Source organism: Pseudonaja textilis, chromosome 8 (genome assembly GCF_049901715.1).
Source record: "Pseudonaja textilis isolate UNSWEBS1 chromosome 8, rPseTex1.2, whole genome shotgun sequence".
NCBI classification, from domain to species: domain Eukaryota; kingdom Metazoa; phylum Chordata; class Lepidosauria; order Squamata; family Elapidae; genus Pseudonaja; species Pseudonaja textilis.
Genome location: NC_141997.1, coordinates 41,205,642 through 41,227,593, shown reverse-complemented (window position 1 = coordinate 41,227,593; position 21,952 = coordinate 41,205,642). Strand labels below are relative to the sequence as shown.

The window sequence follows — 21,952 nt, the reverse complement described above, 5'->3', positions numbered from 1 at the left end:
AAGTTTTATAAAAGGCATTTAATGAAATGCTATATGACCTCAAAAGACAAACAATAAAGGCTTAAAATACAGCTTTCAGGACAATTAGGCCTGTATCTCTTCCTCAACACTTGCATGCATGCCTTATACATGCACACATGCACGCACGCATGAATAACACACACACACACACACACACACACACACACACACACACACCCCTCTTAGTCAGCTCATGGCTGACTAAGTCAAGATCCAACCCATTAGAGTTCAAAAAACTCTGGATTTGATACCTGCCTTGAAGGAAAGGGAGGTTATCAAACACCTGGCAGGTGGAAAACAAGGACTTGTGGGCTGAGCTCAGCAAGCCCTTGTTCAAAAGAAAAGAAGGAAGGGAGGGAAGGAAGGAAGGAGGGAGGCAAGTTGGAAAGGGAGAGAGACAGGGGGAGAGAGCGAAAGGAGGGAGGGAGGAAGGAAAGAAGGAAGGGAGGAAAGAAGGAGGAAGGAAGAAGAAAGGAAAGAAGGATGGAAGAGAGGGAGTGAAGGAGGGAGGGAGGGGTAAGGAAGGAGGGTGGGAGGGAAGGAAGAAAGGGAGGGAGGGAGAGAGGGCAAGTGAAGGGAGGGAGGGAGGAAGGAAGGAAAGGAGGGAGGGAGAGGAAGGAAGGAGGAAGGAAGAAGAAAAGAAAGAAGGATGGAAGGAAGGAACAGAGGAAGGGAGGGAGAAAAGAAAAAAGGAAGGAAGGAAGGAAGGAAGGAAGGAAGGAAGGAAGGAAGGAAGGAAGGAAGGAAAAAAGTTTGATTTTATGATAGGAAAGTATGCTGGTATTCCAGAAAGAGAAGCAGCTTGGTTGTGTGAACTTTTGCTCTTCCGTGGTAGCCCAAAGCCAGCTTCACATTTCTATTCCATGCTTGTTCAAAACATTTGAACCTTGAATGATACAGCCTCTGAACTGAAGCCCTAACATGTAAGCATGTGGCCAAAGCCACCCCCATCATCCATGATCTAAGCCGGAGGTCACTGCTGTGCAAGAACCTGGAGGAGAAAGTTCACCGATTCTTCTACAGAAGAATCTTCTGAAGGGCTACTTCATGGGCCAAACATTTTGGAGACTGGATTCAGTTGCCAACTGCTACCTTAGGAGAGATGGTTAAATTCAGCTCCAGCTTTGTTTCACAGAACAACAGAAATACGATGCACAGCATGTGAACTGCTGTGAGCTATTCAAGTTGTGCAGGACCCAGAGGGAAAACACATTTTTTTTTGTTTTGTTTAATCAAAGGGCAGATGTAGGATTGGAGAGAGAGAGAGAGAGAGAGGATCTTCCCAGGAAGGGTCTTGTGTGGGTGTTCAGTGTGGACAACTTGGACCAAATGGGAAGAGATGCAGTTTGGAGTTAAGGTCCTGTTGGGGAAAAGAAAGAGATTAATTCCAGAAGAGACCATCAAGTGGAACAATTAATCTATTGTCAGGAAGGCATTCACACACATTCACTCACTACATAAGGGGGCTGAGGGACTACTTTGCCTTCCCACAAATCAGTAGCTCAGTCCGCGAAAGTCTCCTTACAATCTCCATAGGACGGTGCTTTAAGGGGGATTTTGATAAAAGCCAAATGCTGTGGGCTATTGTTAATTGGGCTATTGTTCTGGTCCTTATTAGAGAAACCACAATCTCAAATGCAAACAAACAGATGGAGAAGCTCGCATCGACAACTGGATTTTGCCGATTCTCTCCTCAAAACATTGGGCTCTGTGTCAAAGTCAAAGTAGGGTTAAACTTTTTGACCATCCTTCCACCTCCATCTCCCCCAGACTCTGTGGGTGGCTTTTCCTTCAGTTAAATCCCAAAGGCCAATCAGTGGTAGACCGAAGGCTAGATCTTGGCCTAAAGTTCTCCTAATAATCACCCGGAAAAGGACAGACAGAATATGATTGTATTTCTTTTCTTTCTTTTTTTTTACTGAAAAGCAATCATTTTATAGGCAGGGTTTGGCCATAAGCAGCAGGAAGCTGACTAGTCCTGATCTTTTATTTTACTTTAGTTTACAGTTTTAGTTTGGTTTGGTTTGGTTTACTTTACCTTAGGTTGTTTAGGTTAGTTAAGATTAGTTTAGTTTAGCTTAGTTTAAATTAGATTAGTTTAGCTTACATTAGTTTAGTTTAGTACCTTTAAATCCACAGTTTAGCTTTTAAAAAGGATTTGTTTACATATAGCATTATTTACACTTTAGCAGACTCATCAGTGATGGTCTGGTACACATAGCTCACACACATGTACACACAATTACATTTCTCAACATAATAATTATTCAGTACATTGTAACTAGCAACTGACTGGGCCTACTCTTTTGGAAACAAAGGCTCAACAGGGATATCAAGATGACATGTATCCGTTGTCACTTGACGTGGCAATCCTTAAATTTTGGAAACTGTTGAAACTGTTCCAGATTTCCTTGAATGCTCCCTGGATCCTCCTCTGAATGGGCTGCTTGTGGTACTAGCAGACTCTTTTGCTTCCTCTTGAAGCCATGGAATCAGAGGTGGTTATTCAGCAGGTTCTGACCAGTTCTGGAGAAACGGTAGCGGAAATTTTGAGTAGTTCAGAGAACCGGCAAATCCCACCTTTGACTGGCCCTGCCACCATCTATTCTCTGCCTCCCGAGTCCCAGCTGATCATCTGGGTCTTCTTTTGTTGCACAGGAAAATGGAGATGGAAAGCAGGTTAGTGATGTGGGGAGGGAATGGAGATTTTGCAGTATCCTTCCCCTGTCATGCCCACCAAGCCACACCCACAGAACCCTTAGTAAAAAAAAATTAATCCCACAATTGCACAGAATGTTCACGTTTCCCAATTGGACAACTTCAGAATTCTCAGCAAAGACCACATGGATTAGAGCATTCTGGGATTTGAAGACCTCACATCTGGAAGTTGGAAAAAAACATCTTTCCTTTGGGGTTTTGAATGCCATCTTGTGTTTTAAAAGCTGTTGTCAGTTTTCAGTTACAGTAAATCCGCAGTAATAGAGCTATTGTTGGCACGTAGCAGCTTTAGCTAGTCCTGCAGGGCACTGAATTGAAAAACATGAGGACTAGTGTGTCAGCTAGTTGTGTGATCCTTAGAAGAAAAAAGGACAGAGGGGAAAAAAAGCCATCTCTAATTTAATTAACTCCGGGAGTAGTTATGTCTTACATGAAAGAAACAGCTATTGTAGGTAAAAAAACAACTCAGAATACTCATATAATTAAGCAGCACAATAATGTATTATGAGCATTATCCTGTAGGTTTTTTTTTATTAAACATTGCCATTAAAAAGATAAAAACTAATGCAAACAAAAAAAATAAAAGAATTAAAAAAGAAAGCATAGAAAAGAAAAAATAGAAAAGAAAAAAAGGAAAGAAACATGAAATAAATATATAAAGAAATGACTTCCTCCATTGACAAAAGTATAAACAAAATTAGTAACTTATCAGCCACCCTTCTTGAAATACAATAAATAATCTCTTCTTCTCATATTTCATCTCTCATATGTAAACAAATCTTTAAATTTTGCTGCTCAGTCCCAATCAGCAAAAGTAATTTAAGGGTTACCAGAGATAACAACATATCTATTTTAACTTTGATCAAATAAGCCAACTTTATATTTCTTCCTTTTAATTTTAACAATCTTGATATTTATTCTTTTTAAATAATGTCCTGGAACTAGATGTTGTTTTTTCCTTTCTCACAAAATCTCCTTTAATTATAATTGTTAGTTTCTTCTGGTTCCCTTTAGTCTCCAACCTTTAAAGTCTCACCTATTATATTTTTTAACAAGAATTCAAAACAAAAACATTTTCCCATGGGAAAGGATTTTTATAATTAATTCCAAAATATTATTTCAAATCCACATGGACCCTCAGTCTGTTTATAACTTTCAAAAATCAAAGTTCTAACCATCCTTTGCTGCTTATTCCAATTTTTTTAAAAGTTCTTAAACTTATATTTAAAACTTCTTTTGCTAAGGAGTGAAGAAAGCTCAACTGGAATTATAAAACTTGTTGATCAAAAGGTTCCTAATAGCCAAAAAAGAAGTTAACAAACAACTTCCAAGAATGATTAGAAAAGTAGTATGCAAGTGTCTTTCTGAAAGTACTAACAAGATGGCTATTGCCTCACCTCCCAGAGCTCTGGAACTATTGAATACCATTGTCTTGTGATTCCTCAGAGGAACAACTGTACAGAGCACTTGTAGACAATCTCAAATCTTCTTGTCTGGAGAAGAGCCAAATCTACTTGCCAGCTCTTCATTTTTCTGCTTTCTCTATTCTCCACTAAACACAATATATTTTTGAAGGAAAAAAAATCTCGTTCGACCAAGGCAGTTGGAGTTTTGCGAACCAACAGACAACTTACCTTTGACGCCTCCTGGAAGTCCTTGGAAGAATTACAATGTTCTATAGACAGATAAAGCGTAAGGTTAGTCATACCCAAAAGTTGTCCTAGGGCTTTGCAAAAAAAAAAAAAAAAAGGAATGAGGGTATTCCTTTAGGTACAAACTGTTCGTTCCCTTTAAGAGCCAGTTTTGTCTAATGGTTAAAGCATCAGGTTAGAAAACTGTGAATTCAAGTCCTGCCTTAGCCATGAAAGCCAGCTGGGTTACTTGGGGCCACGTCACTCTCTCTCAGCCCAATTCACCTCATAGGGTTGTTGTTGTGGGGGAAAAAGAAGTGTTGGATATGTTTGCATTGTAAAAATAATGAAAGTGGAATACAAATAAATAAATGAATAAATAGGTTCTCCTTTTGCAAAGTGGGAGCCCAGAGCTAGGAGAAGGAAGTTAAAACAAGTATTTGTCAAATGTTTTTTATGGGATTTTTTTTTTTTTTGAAAATACAGATGTATAACAAATGGCAAGCCACCCAATGGAATAATTGATTGGTCAGGAGAGAAACATTCCATACAAAATGCTTTTATTTATCCTTCATGCCTCCATTCAGATATTTATACCAATGCATACATTTAAAAGTTTAAATTCTATTTCAATTCACAGCTCAAGTCATAGGGAAGTGGAATACATAAGAGCAATGCACCAACAGAATTAGGTCTGAGACATCATTAAAAACGTTAATACTTGTTCATGAAGTTAATTGTCTGCTGATGGTTCTTGTCTTTAGAGGGAATCCCCATTACGATGGTCATTGGGCAAACAAACAAACAAACCAAAAATAAAATTCACTGTTTTACAGTAAAGAAGAGAAAAAGCTCTGAGCTTATTTACAATACATACACTATACATAAATACAAGAATGACACGTACATAATCATTGATAAACTTATAACGTAGGCGCTGTTTAGCTGCTACGTAGCCTAGAACGTGCAGGAAGAAAGTACTGGGAAATCAAATGCCATTTTTCCTCCCCGGGAAAAGAAAAATGTCAGCTCTTAAAATCGTTTGAAAAACAACAAAGGAAAAGGGAGGAGCTGTAATTTTGTTGCTAGTACTGGCACAACTAATAATTTGGTGACTATTTTGGGATGAATGGATGGACAGACTCTCATGTTAATAGCCAATGTCTGATCAATTGGATGTCTGGATAAAGATCAATAGGTTGCAAAGCCTTTTCTGTCCTGGGTGATGTCATGACCTCTCCAGTCTTGATTTCCTCACTTTCAAATCACTTTACATCATTGTTGCCTTTGCTGGGGAAGAGAAAAACCCACTCTCTTCTCAGCCTTAGCCAGCATGTTGGTGGTGATGTGCAGAATGGAAGTTGAGATTCAGTGTCACCTGTAGAAGCAGATGCCCACTCTAAAAGGATAACACTCTCAAGTTTTCTTCCACACACACACACGCACACACATAGCAAAAGAAACCTATGGATAGTACGACCCTGTGAGGAGGCCTTTAAAATGGCGGATCTCTCCAAGTAAGCTGAGTCTATCTTACTGACTCTACCATGAGTGCTATGCTCAACAGCTTCCTCGCCTCTTTGAAGTCCCATGCTGGCAAAAACAAAGTTCTAAGGACATTGTGAGCTGAATTTAGAAACGTCTGCAAGGGACTTCCTTATAGGAATTGGGTGGAGAAGGGCATCACTTTGACACACTACTTTACAGAACAAGATTTATTTATTTAGACACTTTCTGCTGGGTTGTGCTTTTCTAGTCAAGAATGGCGCCAGAGAAAGTCCTGTGGAATTGGACTCCAAAAGTGCACCTTAGATTCTTTGACATTGAATATGCCAGGACCAAATTTAATAAAAATTTTGGAGGGTCACTGCGCTTTTATGCAAAAGGCTTTGGGGTCCAGATGTCTCAAAGAAACTGAAAAAAACTCCTCTCTCAAAGGATGGAGAGGCACAGGAATCAGTCTCCCTCCATATAAGGCACCCTCATTTTTTTTTTTCTGTACAGAAAGGAACATTAATGGAGGTATCCACAAGGGCTGATTTAAAAAAAAAGGCAATATGGTAGCCACAACAATGGGATCAATGCTCCACCTTTTATGTGGACAACCCTGATCAAAAGCCACCCATGATTTTTACAAGCTTTGGGTTCACCTATCTTCCATTTTCCATGATGCCTTATTTGTACAAACAAACAAGATGGCGAAATCACTTTGTATACATAGTAAGCCAGCAAAATTAGATAAGAAAAAACCTGACAACTTCTATTTATCATGTGGGATAATGGCCTTTTCCCCCCCAAAATATGAAATGGTTAAGAGTTGTTCACAATATTAGGCAACTTTTTTAAAAAATATTCGTTCTTTCCTTAACGCAAAGCCGTTAAAAAAAACCCCACACATCAGCCCTGTAAAGTTACTAACTCTTGACAATTGTTTCATTCTACCATATTTCAAGATGCTAGAGAAAGGAATTTTAGTAAACTGATGAGAAAGAGGATTTATCTGGCAGTATTTATTGTCTTCTCTATATCAGAATACATGATTCTTACTCCTTGAGTTAGCATTGGTAAGGTTCTGCTGCAACTTCGATCAAGTGGAAATAGACAGAACCCACGAAAATGACTCCAAAGTGAGTACTCATCCCAAAATAAACTGGTCATCTGAATGAAGGGCAACTGGATTTCACGCCAGCTACTAGCTCGCATGAAGTGAAAATGGCCATTTTCTGCAAGCCATTATTTTTGCAGGGGTGAGTTTTAAGGGTTGCCTTCAATTGACTTAGCTTAGTCTTCACGACCGGCTGATTTGACAACATTAGAAAACACTAAGAAGAGTGAGAAATGAAAAGAATTAGAAATGATATGCATCCACTGTTTAGTATGACCTGATGCTTATGAAAAAAAAAAAAAACCTTTTCTCTATTTGTTTTTGTCTTCTAACTGTATAGAAACCCCACCCATCTCCTTGGGATAACACTGTCACACAGAAGGAAGCAGAGAAATGGCACTTGGTGATTTGCTGTGTTGCATTGAACCCCCATGTAATCTTCCCTCCCCCTCCCTCCCCCTTGAAAACAATATTCTAGGACAATTCAGCTGCATGTTTATTGCTTCGTAAAAAGAATAGGGCTCATCCCCATCTGATCTATTGTTCATAGACAGGCACTTTTCAAAGCACTTCACCTGTGTAGATTGTTAAATGTTCCCGAAGAAATTTGTTAGCCGATAGTCATACGGTTATTATTGTTGTTATTATGGAATCCATGCATTTATTTGCTGAGTTAAAATAGCGAGTTTTTCCTCTGGGATCCTTACATATAGGATTGTATGCAAGCTGTGCATAATTTCATACCTCCTCCCTCTTTCTGAGGGAGAACAATTTAAGATCTGAGCCTACAAATGAAGCTACTCTGTTTTAATCTTTATTTATATGAGCTTGGCAGGTACCTGCTCTGTCTCACAAAGCATCTAGCTAAGAATCCATTTGCTCTTCAAAACTGTTTAAGACTCCCTTCTGCCTTTTTTGCAGATGGAGTCTATTGATCAGTGAACAGAAGAAAACCCAGAAGAATAATGATTATTTAAAAGTCCACTGCATTCTACAATGAAAATTATACAGCCTCAATACAACCATCTTTCCAATTAACTGATCAAAACTTGTGAGTTTTCAAAGCAATATGTGCAACAGATTTGATTCCACCTTGTCCATTCACCTCTCTCTCTTTCCAGTTACTCTAAAAACAAGTTACCTTGAAAAACAAGGTCTTTTATCACATATCTACTGTCTGGACTGGCCAGCCTCCAATGAACTTAACTGGAGTATAGGACTATTATCTTCAATTCATCTGACAATTCATTGAATTGTCTTCAATTCATGCTTTCTAGAAAGCCTGTTTGTAAGAACAGAGATAGGAATGATACTGCTATTTATTGTTTATAATTGGAAGACATCAGATGCAAAACGACTTCCATTCCTCAATTATCATCCCTTTCCTTTTATTTCCTTTGATTATCAAACTGGAGTTTACAGGAGGTGAACATTTCCTGTAGAGCCCTGCCTACTATATTAGATGGACTTGAATTCCCTTCATCAGGTAGATGGTACCTGGCCTAAGTACTCTCTCACCTACCTAACTACAGCTCTCTCCTCCCAGATGTTTGTGTGTCCATCTAGTGAGAAGTGAAGCATGTCACACACAGCTGATGACAGGATTCTAAATTTCCCAAAGCAACAGAATAACAGAGTTAGAAGGGATCTTGGAGTCTTCTAGTCCAACTCCCTCCTCAAGCAGGAAACTGTATACTATTTCAGACAAATGGCTGTCTGAAATCTCTTCTTAAAAACCTCCAGTGTTGGAGCATCTACAACTTCTGGAGGAAAGCTGTTTCACTGATAAATTGTCAGCAAATCTCTCCTTAGTTCTAGATTGTGTCTCTCCTTGGTTAGTTTCCATCCATTGCTTCTTGTCCTGCCTTCAGGTGCTTTGGAGAATAGCTTGACTCCCTCTTCTTTGTGGAAGTCCCTTGTGGAACACTGCTATCATGTCACCCCTGGTCCTTGTTTTCATTAAACTAGACATGCCCTCTATGAGTTCTTTGCTGGTAAGGTTGGAAAGTTAAGCTTAGATTTTATTGTGTTAAAGAAAAGTCAAAATGTTGAAAGATTGAAGAAGCTACATTACACTTGACAATGTGCACAGCGTATCCATGAATTGTTTGAACGTAGGATGCCCACTACTGCTCTGTCCTATTTCCAGTCTCAATAGGTCCATTTTTCAAAGCATTCGTGCTTGGAATCACTTCAGGGAAGCAGATTTTTTAGAGTTTAGCTTTATGCTTTGACAGGTTTTTTTTTAAAAAAAATCAGTTTACGGAAATTAAAACTGGTTCTTTCTACCATTTCCTGACTCTATCTCAGATAACATGAAACCAAGTTTCCGTGATACATGACATGAAAGGATTGGGCTCTGACAAACTAGAACAATCTTTCCCGCTTTTTTTTTTTTTAAAGAAAAAAAAGTTAATTGTGTCATAAAGGTTTCACACTGCATTTTCAGAGCATATTCTTGCTGATGACAACCAAAACTTTGTTTCAAAACACTTTTCATTTCCATTATTTACATTCTGTGAAAAACTGTCTGTTTGAAAATACTTCTTCACTATAACATATATATTACAGAATATTGTAACTTTTACAAGTCTGGCAAAATATGTTCCATTCGCTTTTCTGAATTGTTCCCCCACCCCTGTATTTTTATAAGATGCAGCATCCATATATTTGAAGTTCATACTAAAAAAAATATGAACAGATTACTGCAGTGAGTTTGATATCAACATATGGAAAAAGTCCCAACGGGCTTGACCTATTGAGTAAACTATGCACAGTTACAGATATTTTAATGAAATTGTGAAAATATAGCAGTCTTAAATGTACACATCTTCATCTATAAAACACAGGCAAAGGCATAATACAGGAATTACAAGCTGGTTTCCAGATAGGAGAAATTTATGCCCATAGAAGAGCTAGTTCCAACTTCTGTTGGGAAGCCATATTGAAGCTTAATTCAGATCACATACATGCAAATAATCAGCAATGTGCACACATGAGGGACACAGGATGTTTTGATGAGGGTACCCACTCTCCATTAGGCTTAAAAATCAGAGCATTTGGTAGCTCTTCCAGAAAACATGAAAGGGCCAAAGATATTAACTGGCATACTTGTTCCCAACAAAACCAGAAAAGGTTCATGATTTATCTTCCTCCAAAAATTCAACTGTTATCAAACACAACCTTACACAAACATAGATCTGCACACAGATTCTGGGATGCTCATTGACATAAATACAGGTAGTCCTCAACTACAATTAAGCCCCAAATTTCTGTTGCTAAGTGAGATAGCTGTTAAGTGAGTTTTCCCCATTTTACGACCTTTTTTGCCACCGTGCTTGAACGGTGGCAGTTGTTAAGGTAGTAACACGGTTGTTGTTATGTGAATCTAACTTCCGTGTTGACTTGGCTTGTCAGAAGGAAGCAAAAGGAGATCACATGACCCCCGAACACTGCAACCATCATAAATATGAGTCAGTTGCCAAGTAGGTGAATGTTGATCACATGACCATGGGGGAATGCTACAAACCGTCATAAGTGTGAAAAAAACGGCATGAAGTCCCCTTTTCTTCGGCACCATTGCAATTTTGAACAGTCGCTAAATGAACAATTGTAAGTTGAGGACTATCTGTATAACCATGTCACCGATACATTTATGCAAGGAATCTTCCCTGCTCCCCAATACCAATATACCACCAGCCCCTTGATATCAGATTCATTCGATGAGTTCATTCAAGTAAACCACAATGCATGAATAATGCTTCTTAATTCAGAAATTGCGGTGGGCCATTTGCAAAGGGCTCGATACTTTTGAAATAAGTGGGTAGGCAATGAGGTCAAGAATGAAACCCTGCATTATGCTGGGGCCAACTTAAGTTGTAACTTCAGAGCAGCATCTGTAAGATCTTGCTCTTTTCATCAGCAGCACAGACTCCTCCCATTTTGGGCAGGTGACTGATGATGCAGGAAAGAGGCGGGCTTATATTATGATACAATCAATCTGCTTTCATCAGTCTGAACTTCCTTGCCTGGACCCTATGACTGGAAGATAATTGGAGAAGTACCTTTCTGTATGCTTGGGAAATTGCATCTCTATGGTGAAAATTTTGTCCAGTAATCATGGGATGTCCCAGAGTGCATTCAATATAAGTTGAATCTCCAGAGAGCAGGACATTCAGTCTTCCTCTGGCACCAGAGATATTGACCATGTGACACGATGCTCTGGAATGTAGCAATTTCTCCCAGAGTCAAGGGACAAGCAGAGTGAATCTTTTTCTGGCTCAACATGATTGAAAAGGAACAGACCTTGAATGGTCCTTTCATCTGTCTTGAAACAATCTGGGGAATCCACTTTAGTTGGTGGGGTTCAATGTGCTAGCATTCCATCATAATTTAATTTTTAAAACTGTACATTAAAAAAAAAAAACCAGTGGGGTTTAATTGCTGTAATTTATGAACAGGAGAATGCATTCATTCACAGGAACATTTCTGAAAATTGCAAATTTGGAACCAAATAATCCAACATGGGAACGCTTCTGAAAATTGCAAATTCTAAACCAAACAATCCAATTTTACCTGTAAAGTTTTATGTGAGGTTTTACACAGAGTTTTTCATTCCCTTTGAAGCAATGCAACCATCAGTAGCATGACAGAAAAAAAAAGAGAATTTTCCCCATTCTGTTTTAACAAACGGATAATCGGAGAAGAGATGCCATTGCATTATGTCATCATTCCTAATGGAATTTTATTCTGGTGGAAAGCTACTTTTAACAGTAGTGCTAACGAAAGAAATTCGACACCTCCACACTTTCTTTTGTGAAGGCAATTTGCTTGCCTGCTAATTAATCTGCCAAAGAGAAGCAGTTCTTCCAGAATAGCACTGTCTTTGTTCATGGAAAACTTCCAATACTGAAATTTATTGAACCATCCGAACGGATTGGATCGGCTAATAAAATGGTATATGGGAGATAACACTGGCATTAAAAGGTTTGCAACAAAGGCAATCTTTCTACGGTGCAGCCGCAGTTCAAGAAAATCCATGAACCTTGGAACAACATCAACACAACAAGAAAAAAACAGGCATCAGAAAGAATCCTTATAATATGGGTTAGTCAAAATAGTTCCCACTCAACAGTCCTCCCTCAGACATGTAAATTTCTAAAAATTATCCTGTACTGATAACTAAGAGATGTATTAAAACTCATCAGTGCTTTGGATTCCATCTCCAGAAAAGCTTGGAGGTTGTGAATATTACTCCTGCCTGCCACACCTTGAATCAGTTGGATCCAGGTGTTTTAAGGTAGGCAGAGGGTGCAACTTTTGTGTGCTCTGAAGCACCTCTTGGAGGCTGAACATGAAGCACCAAACAGCCCTATGAAGGTCAACTCTCTAGAGAACTAACCAAGGTTCCCTGTGCTCAGGTAGGCTAGGATGAGGATAACTTCCCTATCGGGTCTCTAAAACTAAACTATGCCCCAGTTTGGAAGATGTATGGACCAGCGTGAGCAGAAACTACTGGCGGATGACAGACTGATCATTGCATCCTTTGTTTTTGACTCAGTCTTGAGAAAGAAGGAAACAGAGAATTGTAAGAATAGAAAACATCCTTCTGGTCTAATTTATTTAGAAATTGTCAATTGCACAGCAGGGAGAATAGGAAAGCTGCTAATTATTTTATTGAATTATAGGGTCACAATTAAATTGTGACTCTGTTGTTTGATACACATATTTTTCTCTAAATTGTTTGGGCAACTGTTGCTTTCCAAGGACCAACACAACTCAAAGGATCATTTCCTATTGATTATGAGATAAAGTGATTAGGTCAACGATGAAATTAATCTATGCAGATTTGAAACAATGCTTTTTGATTAAACGCTCAGGAAATATCTCTGAGTAAAAATGAAGCAATTGAGCTCCCTTCCTATTTCTCTTCTCTGAAAAGAGAAAGGAAATACAGGAGAATGTTTGATGGACCACAGCATCAGCCTCCTTCTCATAAAAGGGAAGATAAATCTATCTATAAATCCTTCCATTCCCCACCATCCAGTCAGAGCTGAAGAAGCTTCTTGATGAGAAGTGAAACATCTTCAAAGAAAAACCAGAAAGTCCAGTTGCCTCTTGAAAAAAGGCACTTTGGGACCTGGATGACTGAGAATTTCCATACACATTTAAAGATAAATCTATGTTCCTAGTGAGCAAATCTTCCACAGGAACAGGACTGCATCTTTCTTCTTAGATAATAGTTCAAAAGACCACAGGTCTACAAAGGCAAGATGATTCTGATTTTTGGGAGACAGAAAAACACTCCTCTGGGAATTCCCTGCCATCACTCCGAACTTAATTTGGTCTTGCTGGGGCCAGGATGAAAAGTTGGTCAACCTACTAAGTCATAAGAGTTGACCTGGGAATCAACCAGCCAGAAGAGCTCTTGGTTTTAAGAGGAAGTTAAGCAACAGAACCTGCAGAACTTGAAAACTCCCAAGTTCATCTGAAACCTGCCCACTGGTATGGATAGAAAAATGCCCCAAGACCTCTGCAGTCTGAATGGACTCTTTCTGGAATGGCTACTAGAGGCTGCACAAAGTTATCTTAAAAGTGTACAACTGAGTCTAAAGATCAATGCTACTGGCACGGGATGCTTTGATTCTGCTCCTATGTTCAAAAAATGATGAATCCTTGACTGACTGAATAGCTTACATATGTTAGATGTTCAAGATGGATGAATGATTCCAAATAAATTTAGAAACCTACTGTCATAAAAGAAGCAGTGCAGGTAGTCCTGGACCACAATTGATCCCAATATTTCTGTGCTAAGCAAAAGATTTGTCAAGTGAGTTTTGCCCTGTTTTACGACCTTCCTTGTCACAGTTGTTAAGTGAACCACAGCTAGTAACATTGTTGTTAAGTGAATCTGGCTTCCCCCATTTGGCTTTGCTGGTCAGAAGGTCACAAAAGCAGATCACATGACCCCTAAGGCACTGCAACCGTCATAAATAGATGAGTTAGTGGCCAAGTGTCTGAATTTTGGTCACGTGACCATGGGGATACTACAAGGTGAAAAATGGTGATAAGTCCCTTTTTTCAGTGCTGTTGTAACTTCAAATTGTCACTAAATGAATTGCTGTACCTGTATTGGTTTAATGTTTCCTTTTGTTTTTGACCACTAGGTTCAAGGGTTCATGTAGCATTTTATAATGCATCATTAATTTGTTCTAAGCTCATCATGCTCTCACGGCCCTAATTAGCAAAATCTTTTAGCTCAAGACAACTATGTCTTCTATCGAACAGGGAATTAGAACCAGGTAGATGGGAACCGAGAACTTAAGCTACCCAACCTGACTGATAATTTGTATACCCAAGATAATCTACATCAGGGTTCTCCAACTTTGGCAGTTTTAAGACTTGTGGACTTTAACTCCCAGAATTCCGCAACTGGCCATACCGGCTGAGGAATTCTGGGAGTTGAGGCCCACAAGTCCTAAAGTTGCCAAGGTTGGAGAACCCTGATCTACATGGCTGTGTGAGCAGCTCAGATGAAAAGATTATGGGATGAAGATGTACATATGCATATATGTATTTGAGCTGTGGCCACCCATCCCTTCTACACTAGTTCCAAAGGCCCAGTTGTATGAACAGATGGTTACCATTTGATTCTGAACCTTCTTAATTAAGACTGAAAAACCAGAGCTATCAGTTCACATTTACTTATTTCGACACAGTGGCCCACAAAAATGCTTACTCATTTACGTCAGTCTGCCTCATCGAGAGCAAAGAAACAGCTGTTTCTAGCCTGGGTGCAATGGTTGGCATTTCTTGGGGAGATTTCAGGAGAAGGATGCCCACTCTTCCACTTCTTTCTAAAATCCTTTGGAATCATTTTTATACCATCTCTAAAAATGGTTCCCTGACGTGCGTGGGGAGCCAGTGGCTCCATCACCCCCTACCTATTTCAGGAATCCCTGGCCATGGTTCTTTGTCTAACCACCTGGGCCTCTGCCCAGCCCAGCCCAAATTAACGATGACTAAATCTCACTGGCCCTATATCGTAACTCCATGGAGTGAGTTTAAAATTATTCTTGCCAGACCTTTGTTTTAGGGCTGGGAAGTACTTTGAAATTTTTTCTCAATGCTCTTCTTTATTCTGATGCATTAATTTCCTTTTTGGTCACAGAGGATGTTCACTTCAAAACTTAGACGCTACAATCCTAAGTACAATTCTACCACAGGGGTCAACTGAGTGGGACAATTCACACACACGCACACAGAGACACACACAGAGCCTATACAAATTATAGCATCAATTAATGGATGAACATGTGAGAGTGCACCATCAAGAAGCGTTTAAGACAACTCTCTGTGGCCAACTTGCCATGGGCAACTCACCAGAAAACTCGCGGCGGGACAAGAGTTACACTAATATCAGGGCAAGAGTTGCACTAATTTCTTCACACGATGGAATAAAATCATTAAAGAAAGGATACTAAAGGAGGGACAAAATGAAAAGTGAAGGGCAAACATTGCAATACTTTTTAAATTGTTTGAACTAGTTGAGTTGTCCCCCAGCGAATTGGTTGTGGTGAGTCATCCCATTCTGATCAAGGATCCACTCCCATATAATGGAAGGTTTATCATGCCAACGCATGGACAGGGCTAATCAATGGCGCTGCTTCTCCTGTGCAGTTGTTAATCAACTACAGAGCAACCCAAGAGTAAGAGATGGCTGGTTGAAAATCTGTTACTTTCAGGGAAATATGCTGAGAACTGATACATTGGTTTAGAAAGGATGGCATCAGTTTTGGTTCTATTATGTGTCCAAGTCTGGTTTTAATGAACTCTTTCTATTATAGAGTAAGCAAATGGATATAAAACAGGGAATTTCACACCGAAATATTACGGATGCCAGTTTTACAGATTCCAGCAAAAACAGAAAAGAAAAAGATTTAGGAAGTTTTAGAAGAATTAATGGCCTCTAAAGTCCAGCATAACAAGAAAGAGGTAAATATGTACAAATACCACCATCTTTATTGCATAAGTGTGCTGAGAATTTTTTTTTCTTCACTTCAAGGAGCTTAATTTAAAAAAAAAAACAAAAAAAAAACTCCCTTCTCTTTCCAGTCTGTTCAGCTGGCTTAGGAAATCGTTGGGCAGAATGATATTCTGCAGTGTTTGAAACAGAGGGGAGCAAATGAATAATGACAACAACAGCAACAACCAAATAAAAAAATAATAATAAGAAGAAGCAGCAGCAGCAGCAAACAGAGAGAAAGCTCTTGAGGACTTGCTCTTTTCTATCGTTTAGGAAAACATCCAGTCTTCGAAATAGCAGAAATTCTTCAGGAGAAAAAAAAGTGGGATGGTTGAGAGAAAAATAAAAATAAAATACAAGCCATAAATACTTTTGAAAACGGCGCGGGTTAGAAAATAATGCCCAATCTCGATGCATTTCGGCTTTTATCCTCAGCAAAAAGGTAACGCCTTTCGGGCCTCTGCTGGACAGCCGGCTTAAGGTGGGAGGAAAGATTGTAGCATTCTCGTTCCTGCTTCTTTGTGAATGTGGGACAACACCAAATGCTCCTTTTGTGCTAACACCATCAAAACAGGATTCAGTCCTGCTGAATGCACTGTAGTTAAAAGAGACCCAGCTCTTGAAATTTCATAGGTATATATATATTTCATAGGTATATATATATATATATATACCTATGAATATATATACTCATATATATATAGACAAGGTAGCATTTTTTTCAGACCAACATGTGCCTTCGGCGGTGCAATGCCAAATGATCTGAACGGGAAAAACTTCGGTCACAGTCCGCACACTTGAACGGCTTCACTCCTGTGTGTTTGCGGTAGTGCCTCGTGAGTTCATCTGAGCGAGCAAATTTCCATGTGCATCCTTCCCAGGTACATTTGTACGGTTTCTCTCCTAGGGGAGGGAGCAAAAGAGAAAGAGGGATTCATTATTGGACTCAGAGCGGGTGGTAGGTGATATCCTGAAAATCCAGAAATGCAAGTGCGCATAGAGTTTAGTTCAGAGGTGGTATTCGGCAGGTTCTGACCAGTTCTGGAGAACCAGCAGTAGAAATTTTGAGTAGTTCAGAGAACCGGCAAATACCACCTCTGATTGGCCCCGTCCCCATCTATTCTCTGCCTCCCAAGCCCCAATTGATCAGCTGTGTCTTCTTTGGTTTCCCTGCACAGGAGAACGGAGCTAGAAAGCAGGTTAGTGGGGTGGGGAGATTTTACAGTATCCTTCCCCTGCCACGCCTACCAAGCCACGCCACCCCCATCAATCCATGCCCACAGAACCAGTAGTAAAAAAAATTGAATCCCACCACTGGTTTAGTTATTTAAGAGACTTATATGACCAGTGATCTAATGAGCTGGGTCAGAGCAGCTGTGATAAGAACATCAAAGCAATAAAGACCAACATTCAACTCTCCCCGAACTCATAGAATGCTAAAACAGCACTCCCAAACTTCATAAAAAAAAAACCCATGATTGCTGGGTTCCAGCCTCAACCTGTCCCAATGGAAAGGTAAAGTTTTCCCTGTTCAGTTACATCTCACTGAGGGGCGGAGTGCTCATCTCTATTTCTTAGCCAAGCGAGCCAGTGTTGTCCAAAGACATTTTCCATGGTCATGTGGCCAGCACGGCTATGCTGCAAAGGCTCATGGAATACTATTACCTTCCCACCAAAGTGGTACCTATTTATCTGCTTGCATTTGCATGCTTTCAAACTGTTAGGTTGGCATGAGCTGGGGCAAATAATGAGAGTTCACCTCAGGGTGGGATTCATAAATTTCAGCAACTAGTTCTCTGCCCAGCTGCTGGGTAGCCTAGTCAGCCTCCTGCACCATGGTAGGGAGGTGATGTTTTCATCTTTCCAGAGGGCAAAAATGGCTTCCCCGGCCTTTGGAGGTGCTCCAGAGGCTGGAAACAGGCCCGTATCAGGCCTTCTGGAACTTCTGGGAGGACCAACTTTCACCCTCCATGAGCCTCTGTGTGGGCCCTGTACTCACCTGGTATCCAAAATGGGCCACATGGGGACTCCTGGGAGGGGCAGGGTGGGGTGGGCAGGGCCAGCCACAAATGGGATTTACTGGTTCGCCGAACTGTGCAGAATCTTAGCTAGACGATTGCCCAAACCTGTGTGAACCCATAGGAGCCCACCCCTGGTTCACCTGTTGCAAGGTGCTTGGGTCTTGAACTTAGGCTATCAGCTTTCTACCTGACAAGCTCTGTGTCTTTAACCACTGAACCATTACACACACACACACACCAGTCGCAACATTTGGAGGTCATTGTTCAACAACCTTCCAAATTTGGATTTACGTTGCTATGACTCTGCTGTTGAGGTCAAAACCAGTCGCAATCGTGAACTGGCTCCAAGGGAGATCTGGCATAGATTCCACCTATGTAGTACCATCCAATGTTGGAAAAGTACTGCAAGAGATCCATCACAATGGAAACACAACTGTAAATTGGCTAAGCCCAGCAGCTTTGATCACTGAACCTGTAGATTGGGAGGGTGAGATTTGCCAGCTAATTGCATCTTGGGATTCTGAACTGGGTAAGACAGGGAGGGCAAAGATTTCCATATCCTCAGAAAAGTGTCTTTTCTGAAGTATTCCCAGAGCTGGCCCTTGCTCTTCTTCTGAGAACACTTTTTTCCTCTTTCTTGTGATTCCCGTTTGAAAGCCAACAAAAGCTGTGGACGGACAATCATGGAATAAGCCAGATTTCCTCAAAATTCCAAGTATAATAAGCAAGATTATGGGCTGGGGTTTCTATCATTAGCATCGCACAACTGTCTGACAGGGAAATAAAACAGTTGCTTCTGAGAACACCAGTTTGAGTGATGAGATCCTGGATTGAAATGACCACAATACATTAATAGTAGCAACAGCGTGGGCTGCAGCCCTGCCAGGGAGAGCTTCTCCTTTCCGATAGCCAAAAAAGGACAGATGGTTGGAATATTTTAATTTGTATCTGGAGGTCCACGGCACAGGGTGCAAGGATTTGGCAGCTGGAAGAAGAATAGCCCTAAACTCCATGACAGATGGCAAGACATGTACTATGACATACCCTCACCACAAACAGCTGGCCAGCTATGCCAGACAAATGAATCAGGATTTCATATGACTCGGCAGAAGGTCCTTGTGGGATCTTTAGAGACAAGCTAACCTAGGAAGGAGCCATGCACATCAAGAGAGAAATATAAATACTAAGGTCAGGGATGGGGGTTCACAGGAGTTCAGGAGAGCCCCTAGCTTAGATTCTGTGAGTTTCAGAGAACCCCCAAATCCCACTCCTGGCTGGCCCCTCCCCATTCACCCCTCCCCTCCCAGGAGGCCCCAAGTGCAGGGTGAGCACCGAGGTCAGGGTGCGAAAAAACAGGCCTCCTGGAAGTTTTGGAAGGCTGGAAACAACCCGGTTTCCTGCCTCCAGAGGCCCTCTGAAGCCCAGGGAAGCTGTTTTCACCCTCTCGGAGGCTCGACCAAAGCCTCCAGAGTCCAGGGAAAGCACAAATGCCCCCCTCTCACCCACCCCCAGCGCGGTGCAGGAGGTGAACTAGGCCACCCCCACCATGGCCACATCCACCCAGCAACCTTTGCTAAAATTTTTGAAGCCTACCCCTGACTATGGGGTCAGTAGCCCGAGTATTTAGACTAAAATGATCAAATATGTTCAGTACATATCATTTAATCTGACACTCCTGGTGATTCCTTGACCACATCAATATAGGTTTCATATCAATAATATTTGGGTGTCTTGCTGGGATGGTTTTTGACTTTCCTGGAGTTTCCAACCAAGCCTTACCAGGTCTCTTTGCTGTCTTTGCTTAGCTGGTGAGCCTCACAAGGTTAGTCAGATAGGTAGTAGCGCTATATAATCAATCATATGTTTAATGGAAAGAACTAGTAAAGACTGACTTCTTAGCAAGTCTCTTCCTGTGTATTTGTCCTTAGCCTGACTTGATCAGATGAAGGCAATTCTTGCTTCAGTTTCTCTTTTCCAACAGGGACTAGTGAAAAAGCCCACCAACTACAATAAGAACAACCCTTCCTGGTGGTTGTTCTCTAGGAAGTTGTATTCATTTAGATTCTGCCTCTGTGAATTTAATTTTCCGTTGTTTTATTACTACAGTTATTCTCTATGGACACACCTCACACCTATCTATGAGTCTGTTTAGGTGTTGTTTGAAAGAGATTCCGAATGCAAATCCTGAATTAGAGGAAGAAAGATGTCTTATCTGTCCCTACATCCTTGCCTATCAGATCCACTGAGGGAGTCCGTACACAAGACATGTAAAAACTTGTAAGGTTGTTGTAACAGAGTTACCTTACGCTGGAGGTTCATCTGAACCCAAGTGGAAGTTCAGGGATTATACAAGCTAGAGTTTATGAGAAACTCAGATTTACAATAAATGGATAGAGAACCTGGTCTTTGAAATTGCCAGGATCTTTAGCCGTCTTTGCCACCTGTGAATTTCTTTCAGTACAAATGGCCTTCTCTTCCTTATATCAGAAATGTTGACAATTTAATGAAGGAGAAAAATAGGGCTAATGCTAACAGCAATAACACTCAGACTTATATACCACTTCACAGTGCTTTACAGCCCTCTCTAAGTGGTTTACAGAGTCAACATATTGCCCCCAACATACTAGCTCCTCATTTTACTGACCTCAGAAACATGGAAGCCTGAGTCATCCTCGAACTAGTCAGAATTGAACTTCTGGCTGTGGGCAGAGTTACATAGCAATGATGCATTCTAACCACTGCGCCACCATGGCTCTTGTTATGTACAAGGTTAAACTGACTTTGACTTATGGAATAGATTTTTAAACTTTGCATAACAATTTAGTTTAATAACTTAGGGATGGGTATGGACTAGCCCAGGGGCCTTCAAACTTAACAGCTTTAAGACTTGTATACTTCAACTCCCAGAATTCCTCCTCCAGTCATGTTAGCTCAGGAATTCTGGGAGTTGAAGTCCACAAGGCTTAAACTTGCCAAGTTTGAAGACCCTAGGACTAGTCTAAGCCTTAATGGATTCCTTCCTACCCTTGTCTAGCAAGTCTGTCTTTTAGGCTCAAAAAGGGGAAGGCATCAGAAACCAGAAAGTGATGAGTTGGAGAACAAAGAAATGATGAGATAAAATATATGCAATTCATGATTGCTCAACACTATTTCAAAAGAACAATGTCTATGAAGATTCTCAATCCTCCAGGTCATGGTTGCTCCAAATGTGCTTTTCCAAAAGGCAACTGGATTTTCTTGGAAAACATTTTTCTTATAAAACATTTCATTTTTCATCCAAGAAGCTTCTCCAGTTCTGACTGAATGGTGGGGAATGGAAAGACTTATATTTCTTGCGGTTATCCAATGGTTAGCACAGATAAATCCCCAAGTGGCCTCAACAATTATCACAGAGATAATGACTGACCTTCGGAGTATTAACAACTAGATTACCGCAAGGAATATAAATCCTTCCATTCCCTACCATTCAATCAGAACTGAAGAAGTTTCTTGGATGAGAAGTGAAACGTTTTTCAGAGAAAAGAAAACAAAAAAAGCCCAGTTGCTTTTGAAAAAGCACCTTTGGTTCAATTCAATAGGAAGCTTTGAGAGCACTCTTGCAATAAGACATGGCATAACCTTTTGCCCCCAAGGAGAATTAACACTGAATTTTAATAAAAAAAACATGCTATGTTTAAGGCCAGGGTAGGTCCTCTGCCTCACCTTCAGTTTCTTCCCTCTGTTATCATGGCCACAATCCAAAACAGGATTTATATTTTCATCACATGGAATATGGAATGCTTAATTCTGTGCTGGATTGTGAGTCATATGTTTACATGCTCAAGAATCGGTTTTCCCTAGTAAATTCTTGGCTTTTCCTGCCAGAACAATCTGTTTCTTTTTTCTTTTTTTCCTCCTTTGCTACTACTGGAGTAAGTGCCCTGTGGGCAGA

At 40.4% G+C, this 21,952-nt stretch overlaps 1 protein-coding gene across 2 annotated transcripts in view; it reads right to left on the bottom strand.

Moving 5' to 3' along the window:
- Positions 1 to 1,284: 1,284 nt before the first annotated feature.
- The window catches only part of KLF12 (KLF transcription factor 12), a 184,125-nt gene continuing 163,457 nt past the window's right edge, over positions 1,285 to 21,952 (bottom strand). The window contains exons 6-7 of one of the 2 annotated variants that reach the window (XM_026705313.2): positions 4,374 to 4,414; positions 1,285 to 1,381 (exon numbers count right to left, since the gene is read on the bottom strand). In XM_026705313.2, the coding sequence (XP_026561098.1) occupies positions 1,328 to 1,381; positions 4,374 to 4,414 (95 nt within the window). In that variant the 3' untranslated portion in view covers positions 1,285 to 1,327. Of the gene's footprint in view, positions 1,382 to 4,373; positions 4,415 to 16,018; positions 16,904 to 21,952 lie in introns of those variants that run through there. The other variant, XM_087938030.1, reaches the window with a different exon arrangement.